Source organism: Ailuropoda melanoleuca, chromosome 3 (assembly GCF_002007445.2).
Source record: "Ailuropoda melanoleuca isolate Jingjing chromosome 3, ASM200744v2, whole genome shotgun sequence".
NCBI classification, from domain to species: domain Eukaryota; kingdom Metazoa; phylum Chordata; class Mammalia; order Carnivora; family Ursidae; genus Ailuropoda; species Ailuropoda melanoleuca.
In genome coordinates, this window is record NC_048220.1 from 23,209,764 (window position 1) to 23,226,606 (window position 16,843).

Below are 16,843 nucleotides of genomic sequence, written 5' to 3' on the forward strand. Positions count from 1 at the left end.
CANCCCCCCCCAAAACCAACGGGGGGGGGGGGGGAACCAGGGGCCAAGGCGCAGGCGCAACATAGCCCGCTGGTAACTGAGGCACCTTCGCTTTTAGGGCGTGGTCGTCCAGAAGGGAGGGGTTGAGGGGGGAAGGGAAGACCGAGCGAAGGCAAGCGCGGTTCCTACAGCCGGGAACCGGGCTAATTCCAGAACACAACGTCCTGCGCGGCGCGGTCGCCGGGTGGAGCAGACGCAGTCCGGGGGTTGGAGGGTGTTGGGGGAGATCCTAGCTGCCGGAGACTTTTTCCCTAAGGTGAGCCGGCTCTGCGCTTCACCCCGCATTTGCACCCAGGTCACAGAAACTAGAGTTGTGACCCTGTGATGCGCTGGAATTGTATGGGATGCTCAAATCTTTGGCGGCAGGAACAGGCGCCGAGTGGTAGCCTGGATGGAGTGGCCACCTCCGCCTCTGGGCGCGGCAGGCACCTTGTAATTAGGTCACTCGTGGGCGGAGGAGGATGTGTCTGCCCTGGGAGTGCCGCTTAGTGCACCTAACTCCCCACCCCACACACACACCTGTCCTCAGGCCTAAGGTGTCCTGTTGGGCGCGATGCCTGCGGCCGAGCCTTGGGCTTTTCTCTGAGGCTCAGACCGCGCGCCTGGCTTCCACACGCCCCACGCCCCACGCAGCCTCGCCCGTTGTTGCCTTCCCACCCAGGTGTGTGCCTTCTTGCCACTCAGGTTCCTTGTGGGAATGAGGCTCCTCTCTGGCCTACTTTCTAGAGGTACAGCGACCTGAGGGTGTTAGAAGCGGCTACAACCCGCGCTTTAAAGAAAGCTTGGATACCTTAGGCTCGGATCTCGGTCTCGCTATGAATCTCTTTGGGTTTTGTGGAATGTTTTCACATCCCCATGTTCCTGCATTCACAGAAATATTTGGCTCCATAAAGCGCCAGTTATGTGCTGGATCCCATGCTTGGGAGAAAGAGGGGTCATCCAAACAGACAAAGTATCCTGCCCTGGTGGAAGCTTGTATTGTCCCAGTAGTCTAGGAATAGATAGAAGAGAGAGTATGATGTCCACAGGACCTGAGAGATGTAACTTTCCAAAGGACATTTAACCTTAAAGCGCTAGGCAAGCGCTGACTCTGGTCACTGGTCTTCTAGACTTCCCACCCCCAATAGCAGTGGACCCCGCTGAACCCAAGCACTCACTCTACATCTCTGAGGGCATCATCCCAACCAAAGCGCTGAAGAAAGCTCTGGAGGCCTGGATCAGCCAATGGTGGGACTGAAAATTGTCCTTCATCCAAGACAACCTGCTTAGCAAGGCTGACTGGCTTGGCCTTCCCAGACTGAAAGCGACAATTCAGCTTCTCCTTCTACCTCCCAGCCGCGCGTCCAGAGGAAAGTGTCTCAGATCTACTCCCCCAAAGGCTTATAATGTACTTAATTTACCAGTCTGGGGGAAAAAAGTTATTTAAGCCCAAATTCTGACCATGTTTTGCAGTTATCATCCCCAAATAATAGGGGAGTTAAGAGTTAAGATCATGTAGAATGTATGAGTAAAAAATCATCACTTAGTGCTCATGATGATAAAGCCATGCCCAGTGTGGGGTCATCTTACTCTTCACTGTTGCCCTGTACTGTGTGAGAACTGATCCTGTCTCATAGGGCAAGAAGGCAGACAACCACTCAGAATAGAGAAGGGACTTCCAAGGTAGTGATCAGGATTTGAAACTTTATACTTCCAAGTGCAGGGTCTCAGCCACACTCACACAACTAACCTCCAAGGATTGAAATATGGAACAAGATCAATATGATTTCCCTTTGCCTGTTATCTAGAAAGGTGGGGGTGATATTAGTTTGGTTCATTAAAAAGTATTGAGCACCCTAAAGGCTGCATTCATTTATGTATCAGAGGTCCTGAATGGGTGCAAATGTGTACTGAGGACATCAAAATTTTAAGCATCTGCAGCAGCATTTTACAAGGTAGTTATCATGGACCATAATTCCCATGAGAAATAAATTCCTGTCAAAAGGAAATTTAGAAAATGCTATATTGGGGCGCCTGGGTGGCTCAGTCATTAAGTGTCTGCCTTCGGCTCAGGGCTTGATCCCAGCATTATGGGATCGAGCCCCACATCAGGCTCCTCCGCTGGGAGCCTGCTTCTTCCTCTCCCACTCCCCCTGTTTGTGTTCCATCTCTCGCTGGCCGTCTCTATCTCTGTCAAATGAATAAATAAAATCTTAAAAAAAAAAAAGAAAATGCTATATTGTCAGAAGTCGTGTGATTAAAACAAAATCAAACAAAATAAAAACCTCATGGGTTTTATCTACCCTAAAAAAAAGTATTGAACACCTACTATGTGTAAAGATTATAAATGAGTAGGTTTTCCCAAAGTTATGTGAGCTCCTAGTTGGTAGCCCTAATGTAGGTATTATTTATTTTCTCTTGATGCAGATCACTTGGCTCACCACCACAAAATGGAGGGAAGATATAATTATATATACTTAAAACATCCTGCCAAATAATTAGATGCCATGACTTAACTTCTTAAGGAATGAATTCTAGGAAGCTCTTATTAGCATTCAAGCTGTGAAGTAAAGCATATGTGATTACAAACAATACAGAACTAAATCAGAATGTCTTTTCCTTTAGAAAGAATCTAGAATGTTTTCCTACTCTGCGGAACTCAAACTAACCATGGATCTAAAACTTCAGTTTGATTAATCTGGTCTTGACTAATTAGACNCTGAGTCATGTCACAGCTCACCATATTGGAAAAAAAAATTAAAAAAAAAAAAAAAAAAAAAAAAAAAGTCCCTTTAATTTCTTGGCAAAAACCAGAGAGTGAATAAAGCAAATATGCTTTGAGAAAGAATCTTTGCTCAGATGGCAAATTCAGTATACAGCAAGTCTTAGTGTTGCCTATGATGTTTAAACATGACTATAAATAAAAATCATCTGATGATGGGGGTGGGGTAGGAGGAAGATGACCTTCAGCAAATAGCTTTATAATAGATATCTTAGCCAAAGTATAAAAATTGACATTAAACATGGAGAAGGAATGAGATAAATCTTTTTGTCAGCAATTCTCTTGGCCTTACATTAGGTTTATTTTGTTGTTGTTCCTTCCAGTTCCCTTTTAAGCTTACTGAGACAGAAAGTAGAGCCATGTAGGTAAGAAATGGCTCTGGAGGGGCGCCTGGGTGGCTCAGTCGGTTAAGCGTCTGCCTTTGGCTCAGGTCATATTATCAGGGTCCAGGGATTGAGTCCCGCATGGGGCTCCCTGCTCAGCGGGGAGCCTGCTTCTCCCTTTCCCTCTCCCTCTGCCTGCCTCTTTGCCTACTTGTGCTCTCTATCTCTCTGTCAAATAAATAAAATCTTAAAAAAAAACATGGCTCTGGAGTCAGATGAACCTGGTTTGAATTCTGGTTCTGCATGAAGTTTGGCAAGTTACTTAACTTCTCTGAGTTTCAGTTTTCTCATTGATAAAGTGGGGATGATTGTAACTGGCAAATAATAGGGTTCTTCTGAGAAGTGAAATTATAAATGTAAAACACAACACAGCATATAATAAATGTCCGGTAAGTATTAAAGTGTTAGATCTTCCTCTTCTCCTTCTCCTTCTTCTTCCTCTTCTTCCTCTTCTTCTTCTTCTCCTCCTTCTCCTCCTTCTTCTTCTTCTTCTGAGGGAGGGTGCGGTGGGGCAGAGGGAAAGGGAAAATCCCAAGCAGGCTGCACAGAGCCTGGCGTGGAGCTGGATCTCCTGACCCTGAGATCATGATCTGAACCAAAATCAAGAGTCAGACACTTAACTGACTGAGCCACCAAAGCACCCCTCGGTATTCTTATTCTTATTACTTCTAAGTGGTCTCTGATTCTAAATATCCTCTAATGCCACATGGAGCACCTCAGTGCCTGCCGTGAAATACATCATGGTCTTTAGAAACAGAACATAATATTAAAAACATCATATAGACCCAAAGCCATCAGATGAAGTGAGGATGGGTGGGATGGGGGGGAGGGTTCAAGAAAAGAGGGTAGAGATGGAACAAGAAGAACATCCCCTCTCTTCCCTTGACATCATGCAAGAATTCAGAAGACCTGTTGTGTAGAGAAAAAGACAATGAGGAATAAATCCAAGAATTAATACAGTCGGTCAGTCTTATGTTCCCATTGTACCAGAATCTTTTCTCTGAAAGGGGTGCCATATCTGATAACATGCACTTTGAACCAAGTCCTTCTATGCCCCTAGAAGTTCCAAAATAAAGACCCACTTAGTCAACATTTTAGTGGATATGCCCATGAGAAACCTGCCATGCTCTGGCCAACTGGACCTGCCCAACTACCAGAAGATTCCACACTCAGGATACACAGTGATACTTGCAACTCATGGGTATCCATCCCCGTTGTTCTTCTTTGCAATTTTCAGAAAAATTACAAAAATTACAAAACTTACATTGCCCTTTCACCTGAAATTAGAATTTTATAGATGTGGCCAAAATGTTGTGGCTTGGAACTTTGCCACAAATATAATAAAGCTCTTTTGCCCAGCTACGCACTTTGACTAAAGAAAAAAAGAGAAATAACCGTGTCCCTTGGTAATGTCCATGACATCTAGATACTATTCTCAGTTACAGAGGAAGTCTTTCTGTTACAGGGGGAGAAATAATCTGAAATGAAAGGCAAAGTTTATCACTCCAGAGGGCTGGATAAACCTTAAAAACACTGTCACCAACTATGCAGGTATTAAAAATCTTATCAGAGAAGTATGTGTACTGACATGGAACATTATGGACAATATAGTATTAAGTAAAAAAAATTACCTTATAAAACAGGATGTATAACTCTAATTTTACTAAATGCATATTACAAATAGATGTTTATGAGAGACTATTTTTCTTTTATTTTATTTTATTATATTATGTTAATCACCATACAGTACATCCCCAGATTCCGATGTAAAGTTTGATGCTTCATTAGTTGCGTATAACACCCAGTGCACCATGCAATACGTGCCCTCCTTACTACCCATCACCAGTCTATCCCATTCCCCCACCCCCTCCCCTCTGAAGTCTTCAGTTTGTTTCTCATAGTCCATAGTCTCTCATGTTTCATTCCCCCTTCTGATTACCCCCCTTTTCTTTATCCCTTTCTTCCCCTACCGATCATCCTAGTTCTTATGTTCCATAGATGAGAGAAATCATATGATAATTGTCTTTCTCTGCTTGACTTATTTCACTTAGCATTATCTCCTCCAGTGCCGTCCATGTTGCAGCAAATGTTGAGAATTCGTTCTTTCTGATAGCTGAGTAATATTCCATTGTATATATGGACCACAGCTTCTTAATCCAGTCATCTGTTGAAGGGCATCTCGGCTCCTTCCATGATTTGGCTATTGTGGACAATGCAGCTATGAACATTGGGGTGCATATGGCCCTTCTCTTTACTACGTCTGTATCTTTGGGGTAAACACCCAGTAGTGCAATGGCTGGGTCATAGGGTAGTTCAATTTTTAACTTTTTAAGGGACCTCCACACTGTTTTCCAGAGTGGCTGTACCAACTTGCATTCCCACCAACAATGTAGGAGGGATCCCCTTTCTCCACATCCTCTCCAACAATTGTTGTTTCTTGCCTTGTCTATCTTTGCCATTCTAACTGGCGTAAGGTGGTATCTCAGTGTGGTTTTGATTTGAATTTCCCTGATGGCTAATGATTTTGAACATTTTTTCATGTGTCTGTTAGCCATTTGTATGTCTTCATTGGAAAAGTGTCTGTTCATATCTTCTGCCCATTTTATGATTTGTTTATTTGTTTCTCGTGTATTGAGTTTGAGAAGGTTCTTTGTAGATCTTGGATACCAGTCCTTTATCTGTAGTGTCCTTTGCAAATATATTCTCCCATTCCGTGGGCTGGAGAGACTATTTTTCTAATAAAGATTTTATTTACTTGAGAGAGAGAGAGCACACAAGTAGGCAGAGCGGGAGGCAGAGGGAGAGGAGAGGCAGGCTCCCCACTGAGCGGAGAGCTGGATGTGGGGCTCAATCTCAGGACCCTGGGATCATGACCTGAGCTGAAGGCAGATGCTTAACCAACTGAGCCACCCAGGTGCCACTATGAGAGACTTTAGAAAGGTGTACAATGAGGTATGTAGTGGTTGCTTCTCGTGAATGGGATTTTTATTTTTTTTTGTTTTTATGTTCTTGAGTCTTCTGTAGTGAAAAGATATTGCTCATAATTGTGAAAAGAAAATTTTCAGAATATTTGAGTAAACATCACTAGGCACCTCTTAGGGAAATCACAGGCCCAAACAACATGCAGCCAATATTTCTGTTAAATATTCCACTATGCCCTGGAACATTACTCAAGGGCTCCCACTTTCCTATGAAAAGGAGTCTCGCCTTCCTGTGGCCTTCTCACATGGCTTCCTCACAAAGCATTTCAATATGGTTTTTTCTCCTGCCTTCCCTCTCATTAAAAGGTCTTACCCTCAGCTCAGGTGGCCCTCTTACTCTCTCAGACAAGTGCTATACACCTCCACTCCATTCCTACTTTCACCTCTTTGCTCAACATGTCCCTGCCCCCCAGAGAACCACTTCTTTCTGTATGAATCCTACTTGTCATTCAAGACCAGTTCAAGGCCCACACTCTAGGTCATCCATGTTGCAATTGGACTGTACATACTGGGGAGCTCTCAGCCTAGGATTCAGGGGGATCCATCAACTCCCAAAGGAATTTTCTTCTTTATCGAAATTTTTATTGAGAAAAAAATTTTAAAAGATTTTATTTATTTGTTTGAGAGAGCATAAGTGGAGAAGAGAGGCAGAGGGGGAGAGAGACTCAACATGGAGCCAATGCAGGCCTCGATCCCAGGATCCTGGGACCATGACCCAAGCTAAAGGCAGTCTCTTAACCAACTGAGCCACCCAGGAGCCACTGCGTTCCTTGAGACAATTTTAGATTCACATGCAGCTGTAAGAAATAATATAGAGAGATCCCACTTTCCCAATGGTGACATCTTGCAATACTATAGTGCAATTTCACAACTGGGGTATTGCTATGGATACAACCCACCTATCTTATTCAGATTTTGCCAGTTTTACATGCACTCATTTGTGTATATGTTGGGTGTGTGTGTGTGTGTGTGTGTGTGTGTGTGTGTGTGCCTTTACTGCTATACAATTGGGAGTTTTCTTTTGTATGTGTTTTTTCTGGGGAAAGTTTCTTAGCTTTCATCAGATTCTCTCAAGTATCACGGATGCAGAAAGGTGTGTCCCAGCTCTGAGAATTCTAGGAGACCATACCCCTAACGTCACAGCTGTCTGTTCCAAAAGCAACATTTAATTAGCACTTACCACATGGCAGGCATAGGGATGCGCATGGGGGAGAGGTGATGGGAAGAAGTGCGGGGAAAACCCAGAGGTGCATAAAACACAGCCCACTGAGCTTCTGCTCCAGCAGGGGAAGACAGACATTCTGACAGATAAACAGATCATTTATTACACGTATAGAGGAGGAATGGCCTTGTTGCTTGGGGCGGCTTGGGAAGTATTTCCACAGAAGCTGACACTTGAGCTACATCTTGAAGGATAATCCAGAATTCTTCAGCTGAGAAGAGAAGAACTAGCTGTTAAAATCACTCCCTCTTAAATCATATCTATTCTAGATGTTTTGAAGAAAACATAGGAAACTATGCCTCCATTTGTTTATTCTACAATGTTAAGGTATCAGATTCTTCAACTCCCGTGTGTTGGTGTTGAGGCCAAGGGATTTTTTCCCCCTGAGTCTATTTTCCACTGTCTTGTCCAAATGGGATACCAGATCTCGCTTGCTTAGCTTGAGAAAGGCATTTTATCTCTGGCGCCTTGATCACATCAGAGCTTATATTTAAAGCATGAGTGATGAGAAGAGACTGCAGCTGAGTCCCTGGCTCTGTCCCATCCCTAGAGCACCAGCCTCCCCGCCACTGAAGGCTCTAGAGGCCGATCCTACAGTGGCTGGTGAGAACCACAGCTAGTCAGAGCCATGAGTAAAACATCTCTTCTACAATCCAGGCTGCACTTACTGGCATCTGTCACAGGGGCTCATCAGAAACCCGCAGGGACAGGGCCACCTGGCTTCCCCATGTGTGGCCCCCTACACACACACCCATGTTTGATGGTTGGCTGCCTTGTGTGGACTCAGGCTCAGACACCCTTTGGAGGCCTCTTTCTCTGTGTGGATTGCAGGTTCCACATCAGGCTGTCCAATTCCCAGTACTGCTCACAGGGAGATCATTCTCTCTGGTGCAGCCATCCCATACCATGGAGGCCAAGACCCTACCATCAGACACACCTTTTGAAGAGCCTCCTAGAAGCCTGACTCAAGCAAGGCACCACTTTTTATGGCCTCTGTGTCTAATGCAAAGTTGTTGAACCCTCTAACCATCAGTATTTTCATCTGTAGGATGGGGATCATAATAGTACCATCCCTGTAAGTTTAAGCTTTAAATAAATAAGTCCATGTAATGCTCTTAGCACGTAACAAATACTCCATCTACATTAGCTATTATTATTAACTATTTTTATAATAAAACTATTTCTGGTTGTAAAAGAGTTCATGATCACTGCCGAAAATTTGTGAACTACTGACAAGTTTGAGGAAGAAGCGATCACAACATCCGGAAATGAGGGCCGTAATGATTTTGATGTATAGTCTTCTCAGCCTTTCTTGGTGTGCCTGTATATATTATGGGAAATAAAAAGCTAAGTTCATACTGTATGTCTGTTCTGTAGTTCGTTTTATTCAACTGATATATCATGACCTTTTTCCCATATAAATACTTAGAAATTTATTTTTATTTTTTTAAGATTTTATTAATTTATTTGAGAGAGAGAGAGCCTGAGATGGGGGAGGGTCAGAGGGAGAAGCAGACTCCTGGCCAAGCAGGGAGCCTGATGCGGGACTTGATGCAGGGCTTGGTCCTGGGACTCCGGGATCATGACCTGAGCCAAAGGCAGGTGCTTCACCGACTGAGCCACTCAGGCACCCCCAGAAAATATTTTTAAAAACTACTTTGTTTTCAAGTATATCAATGTAACCAAGTTATGTAACTAATCCCTTAGTTTGGTAATTAGATTGTTTCCTATTTTTATATTTATAAATACCACAAGTGTCCTGTTCAATGTTTCTCTGCATCTTTGTTTATTCCTTAAGATGAATGCTTAGAAGTGGGAGGACTGTGCCAAAGGCTCTATAGCCTGTTTTTGTTTTGTTTTGTTTTTTAATGGCAGGTATATAGAATTGGATTAACCATAATCCTTTGTTCTGACACTCTCAAAATTGGTATGCTTGGCCTGATTTTGTTATGTTAGGTAGTAAATGCATTAATTTTAATAATTATTCAGTACCTGTCAATCCACAACCCAAAACAAAAGCTAGGACCTCAACAATAATCAATATTGAAGCATAAGGCTCTCCATCCCATCTTCCTGTGCTCGTTATCCAAGGAAACCATCCCAAATTGTATGTTCGTTTCCTTTTCTTTTTATATGGTTTTGCTGTATCTGTATATATTCCTAAAGAGTAATTTTTTAGCACTGTCCTTAGCTTTATGAAAAGGACATCAAGCTGCATGTAATCTTTGGGGACTTGTGTTTTCTACTTACTTTGCTAAAATTCACCATAGTCATTTTGCCTGGTATTAAATACCCCGATGTGTGGACATACCGCGGTCTATCATCCACTCTCCCACGGATGGGCAAGTACATGTTTCCAGGATTTAGCTCTTGCTCCCACTGCTGCTATGAACATTATACTGTAAATGTTCCCTGTTGTATATGTACAAGAGTTTGTCTGGGGAACCAATTTGCACTCCCACCAGCTATAAACAAGAGAGCCTCTGGATCCACATTCTCTGGTATACCATGGATCCATGTTGTCAGGTTGATCTCCAAGTGGCTGGTTCAGTCTACCTCCCTCTAGCAATATATAATAATGTCAATTTCTGCAAACTCTTTCCAAACCTAAGGATCATTAAAAATTCTTGACCTTTTGACAAGGAAAAGTTACATCTCCCTTCTGTGTAACTTTGTTGCAAGGTCCTGACTCCTCTAAAAGCCAAGAGAGAAGGGGTTTGGATTCCGGCATTGTTTCCAGTCTGATAACTTCAGTGACATTTCTGGGACTGATTCCCCAGTAGCTCAGCTGCTTTCCCATGTCCTGAAAGAGGTGACATGGTTGGAAGGAGGGAATGAGGGGGGCCAGGATGGGAAACAAGCCCAGCTCACCACAGTGGAAGCTTGTCTCCTGGGACCAGCCCCTGCCAGTGTCAGATCACTCCTTCTCCTTGATGAAGCAGCCATTATCTCTTCCCTACCCCCCACCCGAGAAAAGTCAGTATAATGCTACCCTTTGTTATTTGAATTGATAAATTTAAACCTCTTTCCCTGCTCTGCAGTAAAAGAACTTTCTATTTTGGGTTTAGTGACATAGCCCAAACCAAGCAGAGAGCAGCAGGCTGTAGCATGAGTCTTTCTTCAAGGGAGAGAACCTACAAGCAAACAGAAGGACCTTCCAAAGTACATCATCTGCATATCAACATGCAGCCTATTTGCTTGTCTTTCTGCTGACAGACATATTTCAAAGTTCAAAATTGAACAATCTCGGGGCGCCTGGGTGGCACAGCGGTTGGGCGTCTGCCTTCGGCTCAGGGCGTGATCCCAGCATTGTGGGATCGAGCCCCACGTCGGGCTCCTCTGCTGTGAGCCTGCTTCTTCCTCTCCCGCTCCCCCTGCTTGTGTTCCCTCTCTCGCTGGCTGTCTCTATCTCTGCCAAATAAATAAATAAATAAAATCTTTAAAAAAAAAAATTGAACAATCTCTAATCTTCAGGGTAAGCTGATTGATCAGTAAATCCTGAACAATTTCTTAAATCAGTTCACCAGGAATTCATGGATGTCCACTTGTGAACCTAGGGCTGGAGTAGGTATTGTCAGAGAAGAGAATTCTGTCCTCAGGGGGAATTCTAGCCACCCCAAATTATACTGATGTGAGGAGTGCCTAAAGCATTTGCTTAAGAATATGGTTTCCCCCTTAGACCTTTTCCCTGCCTGAAATTGCTGTAGGATCCTGGGTCTCAAGAAGCCTCCAGGAGTACCCAGAGGTCATGCTTACAGAAGGAGCAATCTCTTTAAACTATTGACACCTGTTAGCACATAACCACAGCCTAGAAGAACAGGACAGAGGACAAGTAAGTTGCCCCCACCTTTGTTTCGGCAAACTTTTTCTCATGGGAAGTTTCAAATATGCACAAAAATAGACATAATAAACCTCCACGTACCTATCACCTGGCTTTGACAATTCTTAAAATAGGGCAACCTTATTTTATCTGTACCCCATCCCCCATTTCCATTTTAAATCCAATTTAAAGCAGATTAGATATTTTCACACTTAAATACTTCCGTATGTATCTGTAACAAATAAGGACTCCTTCAATTACCACTTTATCACATCTTTAAAATAAACAGTAATTCTTTAATATCGTCTAGTATCCAGTCAGAGATCAAATTGCCCTGATTTTCTTAAGTGTCTCTCTTAAATGGTTTATTCTAATCAGGAGTCAAACACTGTCATTTGTATCCTGTCTATGTATCTAATTTTTTAATTTTTAAATTAAACAGTTTATAATTCTTTAATTTTTAATTCTTTAATTTTAATTTATAGCAGTTTTCTCCCCCCCCTTTTTTTTATTGTTCTTCTTTTTGGTGTTATTGAAGATAGTGGGTCTTTTAGGTACTATTGCTGTGTGACATAAAACAAGCACCAATTTATTGTGCTTATGGATTCCAGGTCTCAGAAATTCAGAAAGGGCACAGTTGGGATAACTTCTCTCTGCTCCAAGCTATCTGGGGCCCCAGCTGGGGAGATTCAAAGTCTGGTGAAGACTTCATAACTGGGAGCTAGAAGCATCTCAGGTTTGTTTACTCACACGTCTGGTGTCTGAGCCTGGAGCACTCAAAAACTAGGACTGCTGACCAGAGATCCTACACACAGCTTCACCATATGGCATGGCTTCCTCCCAGCTTGGTAGTCTCAGGATAGTCAGATAGTCCTGTGTTCTGTGGGTGGCAAGCAAGTCCAAAGCCCACCCAGATTCAAAAAGAGTAGAACCAGACTCCACCTTTACAGAGGCGGGGGCAAAGCTGCAGAAGAGCTTGGAAGGATGGCAGATATTTTTGCTCTACTTGGGGATAGGATGGTCGATCAAGCCTGCCTTTCCAACATCAACCAGAGAAACGTTGCAAATCGTGGAAACCTTGTGGAAGAGAGAAAGGTGGGGGAGCTTATTTGTTTTCAGGGTCACATCCCACAGTTGCGTAGATTATACCCTTAATCACCAAGGGGGTGACTGGGCTGAGACCCAACTCCACTTGCTGTACCTGTGCCTGACTCTGGGGCTGTGTTCCCAGGAAGAAGAGGCACCTGCTCTAATACATGTAAGATACCACAGGGACAGGAGGTGTCCCTGGGTGGACAGTAAAAGGTCATTCAATCTAACTTACACTTCTTATATACCTATTGAACACATGCTACTTTGAAGAATATTATATCTTTTGTTTGTTTGTTTGTTTAAGCAGCCCCGAGTTGACTAAGAAATATCTCAAAAATGGTTTTTAGCCATCAGGCACTTTTTAATTGCATTGGTCTAGAATGTTCTAGATGTATCTTGAAAGAAGCTTAGACACCGTGTCCCAATGACCATAGGCCCAATCTGAACCATCTGCTGCAAGCTTTGAGTGAATGAAAAAGTTGATACAGGATGTATAGGAAACAGGGCCAAACAGAACCGAGGGCTTTTGTCTCTTCTTTGCAGTCCCTATTCTTCATTAATATAGCTTTTATAGTCTGATTAAATTCCCAGGGAAGTAAATGCTTTCATTTCTTTTTACGGCTTTCAGGAAAATAAAATAATGTAGATAAGGCCAGGTAATTTCCAAGGATTTTAAAGATATTAAGGATTTTAAGCATCAGACCAACCTGAGTTTGATAAGGGCAGGCGTGTTACAAGGAAGCTCACACAAGTCCAGATAGAAGTCTCTGTCAATGAAATTATTAAAACGCTGTGACCACGTTGATCTAGCCATGCTGCTGGTCAACAGCTGGGCTAAGGAAAGCCTCAAATGGCAAGGTCCAGGGCACCTTTTTTCAAACTTATTAGGCCTTGAGTGTCGAGTGTTAAATTAATCACACTTTTCAGTTCAGGGCACATTCTCTTAATCGGTCCATAAAGGGCCACTCTTTTTTTTTTTTTTTCCAGATTTCATTTATTCATTTGACAGAGAGAGAGAGCCAGTGAGAGAGGGAACACAAGCAGGGGGAGTGGGAGAGGAAGAAGCAGGCTCCCAGTGGAGGAGCCTGATGTGGGGCTTGATCCCAGAACTCCAGGATCACGCCCTGAGCCGAAGGCAGATGTCCAACGACTGAGCCACCCAGGCGCCCCCATAAAGGGCCACTCTTAATGTATGTCTGTATTTTCTTCTATTCCCACTCCTCACTCCTATCCTTCCTCTCTGCAAGCAACCACTCTAATCCATCTACTTAGACTTTTTGGATCTACGTGTTCATGTGGATGTGTGTTATCGTCAGCTCTGCATGTATTTTAATTTACACAATAGCACTGTTACAGATTTCTCTGTGTCTTACTGTTTCCACTCCACACCTTGGTTTTTAAAACCTATCCATGTTGCTGTGTGCACACCCAGTCCAACCTTCCTGGCTGTGCTGCAAACTACTCCAGTAACGGGCACCGCCAGTGCCTCCGACTTCCTACCACCCAAAACAATACTGCCATGAGCAGCCTCATAGGTGACCAATTTTGAATCTGTATGGCAATCTCTTCAGGCGTCTCACCCATAGGTGTCCTTAAGTACATTAGAAAAGACATCTCTTCCTGTTGGAGAAAACTGCCCCAGAGTAAAATGAAAGGCTTGGCAAGGTGGAGCTCAGGCTGGGTTTCAGCCGCAACTCACTCCCTCAGTTGGAGTCTTGTTCAGGGTACCACTGGAGGAGGTGAGCCTGCCAACAAACATTCCCCAATTCTTACCTCTAGCAGGTTTCCACTGTTTGCAACATGACTGCTGGTTGGTACATGAAAGGGAAGGGTGTCAATTGAGCACAGAAATCTCCTCATGGGATCTGTGTCTGCTTAATTTGATCAAGCAGGGCTACATTCCCTGGGCACTTTATACTTGGGTCGATGCAGTTTGTGGGAGCACCATAGCTAGTGCACGAGCTCCATAGGAACGGGGGAGTCAGACATGGCGACAATACACAGGGGCTAGTGCAGATGACCTGCCTGAGGCCAAGGCAAACGGCCCAAGTACTTCACCCCCTCGCTTTGTCTTGGAGACAGCAGAAAAGCATCTTTTCTCTTAATGCGGTTGTCACAGGATACAGGTGAAATGGTTGGGCTCATATTCACAAGGCAGCAGCTCTGACTGGCTTTGCCACAAATGGTGGACATCTGGCCCTGAGCCATCCTGCCCTTGGCCCTTGGAGAACATCCCGTAGCCTACACAAATAAGAACTGACGGTCCTTAGGTCCTTCCTCAAGGTCACATGGACAGGCCAGAATTCAACCATCCAGGACAACTCCTTTAAACAAATCAAGTTTCAAATCCATCAGAAATTCTTAGTGGCCATTCAGATACATCTAAACCCTCTTAAAATAACTGTGTGTGGAGGTCAGTGAAACACCTAAGTTACACAGAAAGCTATTATTTTCATGCTGATGTTTTCTCAGCTGTCAAATGAGGATAAACACAATGAGAACTTCTAGAAGATGAAGTCTTAATTTACAATTTTTCAGAAAAGAATCAATGGCATTTTCAGATTTCTGGAAGAAAGGCAACCCCCCAAATCAAACTATTACTACATTTCTGGATTATGCTTGTGAATTTAGAACTACACCTCAGTGTTCAAAAGAACCCTGGATAACAGTCAGTTGTGCAAGGATGTGAGTCATACTGAATACCACAGGCATTTCTGTTATTGTGTGCAGTTGTCAATAAGCAAGGGGTGGGCTTTGAAACAATGCGAAAGAACAGAAGTACAAATCAGTTGTATGCGTTAACAAACGTCACAGTCTGGAAAATACTGACCATTAAGTGGGCCTATGACAGAAAAAACATAATATAAGCTTCACATTCAGAAAGAGGAGCATAGGTTAAAACTTGGAGATGGGTGCCATGTGACAAGAAAGATCCAGAGATTCACAAATGGCCTGGCTGCTTCACACAGGACAAGGCATCCACCATTCACTGAGACCTGACTTACCCTTCTCAGATGGCTCCAGCATAACTTCATCCCTTTCTATCTCTCACACCAGAAATACATGGCCCCGTCAGGGTCCTGGAGCTTACCTGTACCCAAAGTGTCTCTTGGTTAGATCTCCATCCCAATATCCTGGAGTCACTAACTCACATCATTGGCTTGTTGATGTTTAAAGACCTCTAAAGAGGTCTGGGGTGCCTTCTACACCATGTGAATCCGAAGTCAGCATCTCTCCCTGTCTTGTCAGCCCAGGCCCTGCTTTTTATCATTAAGAATGACTGAGACCATGAGTAGATTTCAAATGTTCTCACCACAAAAAAGAAAAATGGTAAGTGTGTGCTGTGATGCAGGTATTAGCTAAAGCCACGGTGGTAATCATTTTGCAATACAGAAGTGTATCAAATAACCCACTGTACACCTAAAACTTGCACAATTTTCTATGTTGTTTGTATCTCAGTAAAGCTGAAAAAGGAAGGAAGGAGGGGAGGAAGGTAGGAGGGGAGGAAGGCAGGAAGGGAGGGAGGAAAGAAAGGAGGGAGGGAAGAGGGAAAGAAATGATGGAGACCAGAATTGGCTCCTGTAGCTCACTGCAAGTTCTCAAATTGGATTTGGATTCTGAGGCTACCTTTCCCACCCTCTCTCCTCTTTGGTTCCGAGTCTGAGGTACGCCATATTTGTTTATTTACGTACTTGCTTATTGGATTTAAAAGTATCTTTCTCCTGGGTGGGGGAATGGGTGAAATAGGCCATGGGGATCAAGGCGCGGACTTGTCATGATGAGCACAGTGTGAGATGAGGAATTGTTGAATCACTACATTGTACAACTGAAACTAATACAACACTGTATGTTAACTAACTGGAATTTAAAGAAAAACTTTAAAAAATAAATAAAAGTATCTTTCTTCTGAGAAGCTCAACTCATAAAAAAATATTAAGAGGGGTGCCTGGCTGGCTCAGTCAGTAGAGCATGCGACTCTTCATCTTAGGGCATGAGTTCAAGCTCTACATTGGGCATAAAGATTATTTAATAAGAAATAAATAACAAATAATCTTTTAAAACAACTTTAAGGAATGGCTACTTAATAATGATCAAGAAATTATGGTGTCACCAGATGACTAATCAAGAAGAAATGAGCCCAAGTTAAGGCAAAGGAGATTTGAGTTGGCTCCTGATGAAGTATTTGGCAAAAGAGGAAAATTCAGGCTGGATTAGACTTTGGGCAGAAGGATGGTAAGTTCGTCTCATTCCACAGTCCTTCAAGGAACAGACAGAGCAGGAGAACTTACATAGTCTAGACTCAAGGCATGCCTGCCTGCAAGCAGGGAAAGGCCAAGGCTCATTAGAGATCTGGTAACACTTCAGAAGAATGGATGGTTCTGAAATTTTTATTCCTAACAACTAAATAAGAACCTATTCCTAGAGGAAAAAGGAATGTTGAGAGCCTGTCTAGGATTCCAAGAGCTCAGGTAACCTTCTGTCTGCCCTCCTGAGCCCCTGGAGAATGAATGTGTTCACTATTGATTTTCTTAACCACTTTTAAGA

At 43.3% G+C, this 16,843-nt stretch overlaps 1 protein-coding gene across 2 annotated transcripts in view; it reads right to left on the reverse strand.

Moving 5' to 3' along the window:
- Nucleotides 1-8,673: 8,673 nt before the first annotated feature.
- CDKL3 (cyclin dependent kinase like 3) overlaps nt 8,674-16,843 on the reverse strand; it is a 103,471-nt gene continuing 95,301 nt past the window's right edge. For both annotated transcript variants that reach the window (XM_034656015.1, XM_034656016.1), the window contains one exon: nt 8,674-8,707. In XM_034656015.1, coding sequence (XP_034511906.1) covers nt 8,689-8,707 — 19 coding nt within the window. In that variant the 3' untranslated portion in view covers nt 8,674-8,688. The remainder of the gene's footprint in view (nt 8,708-16,843) is intronic.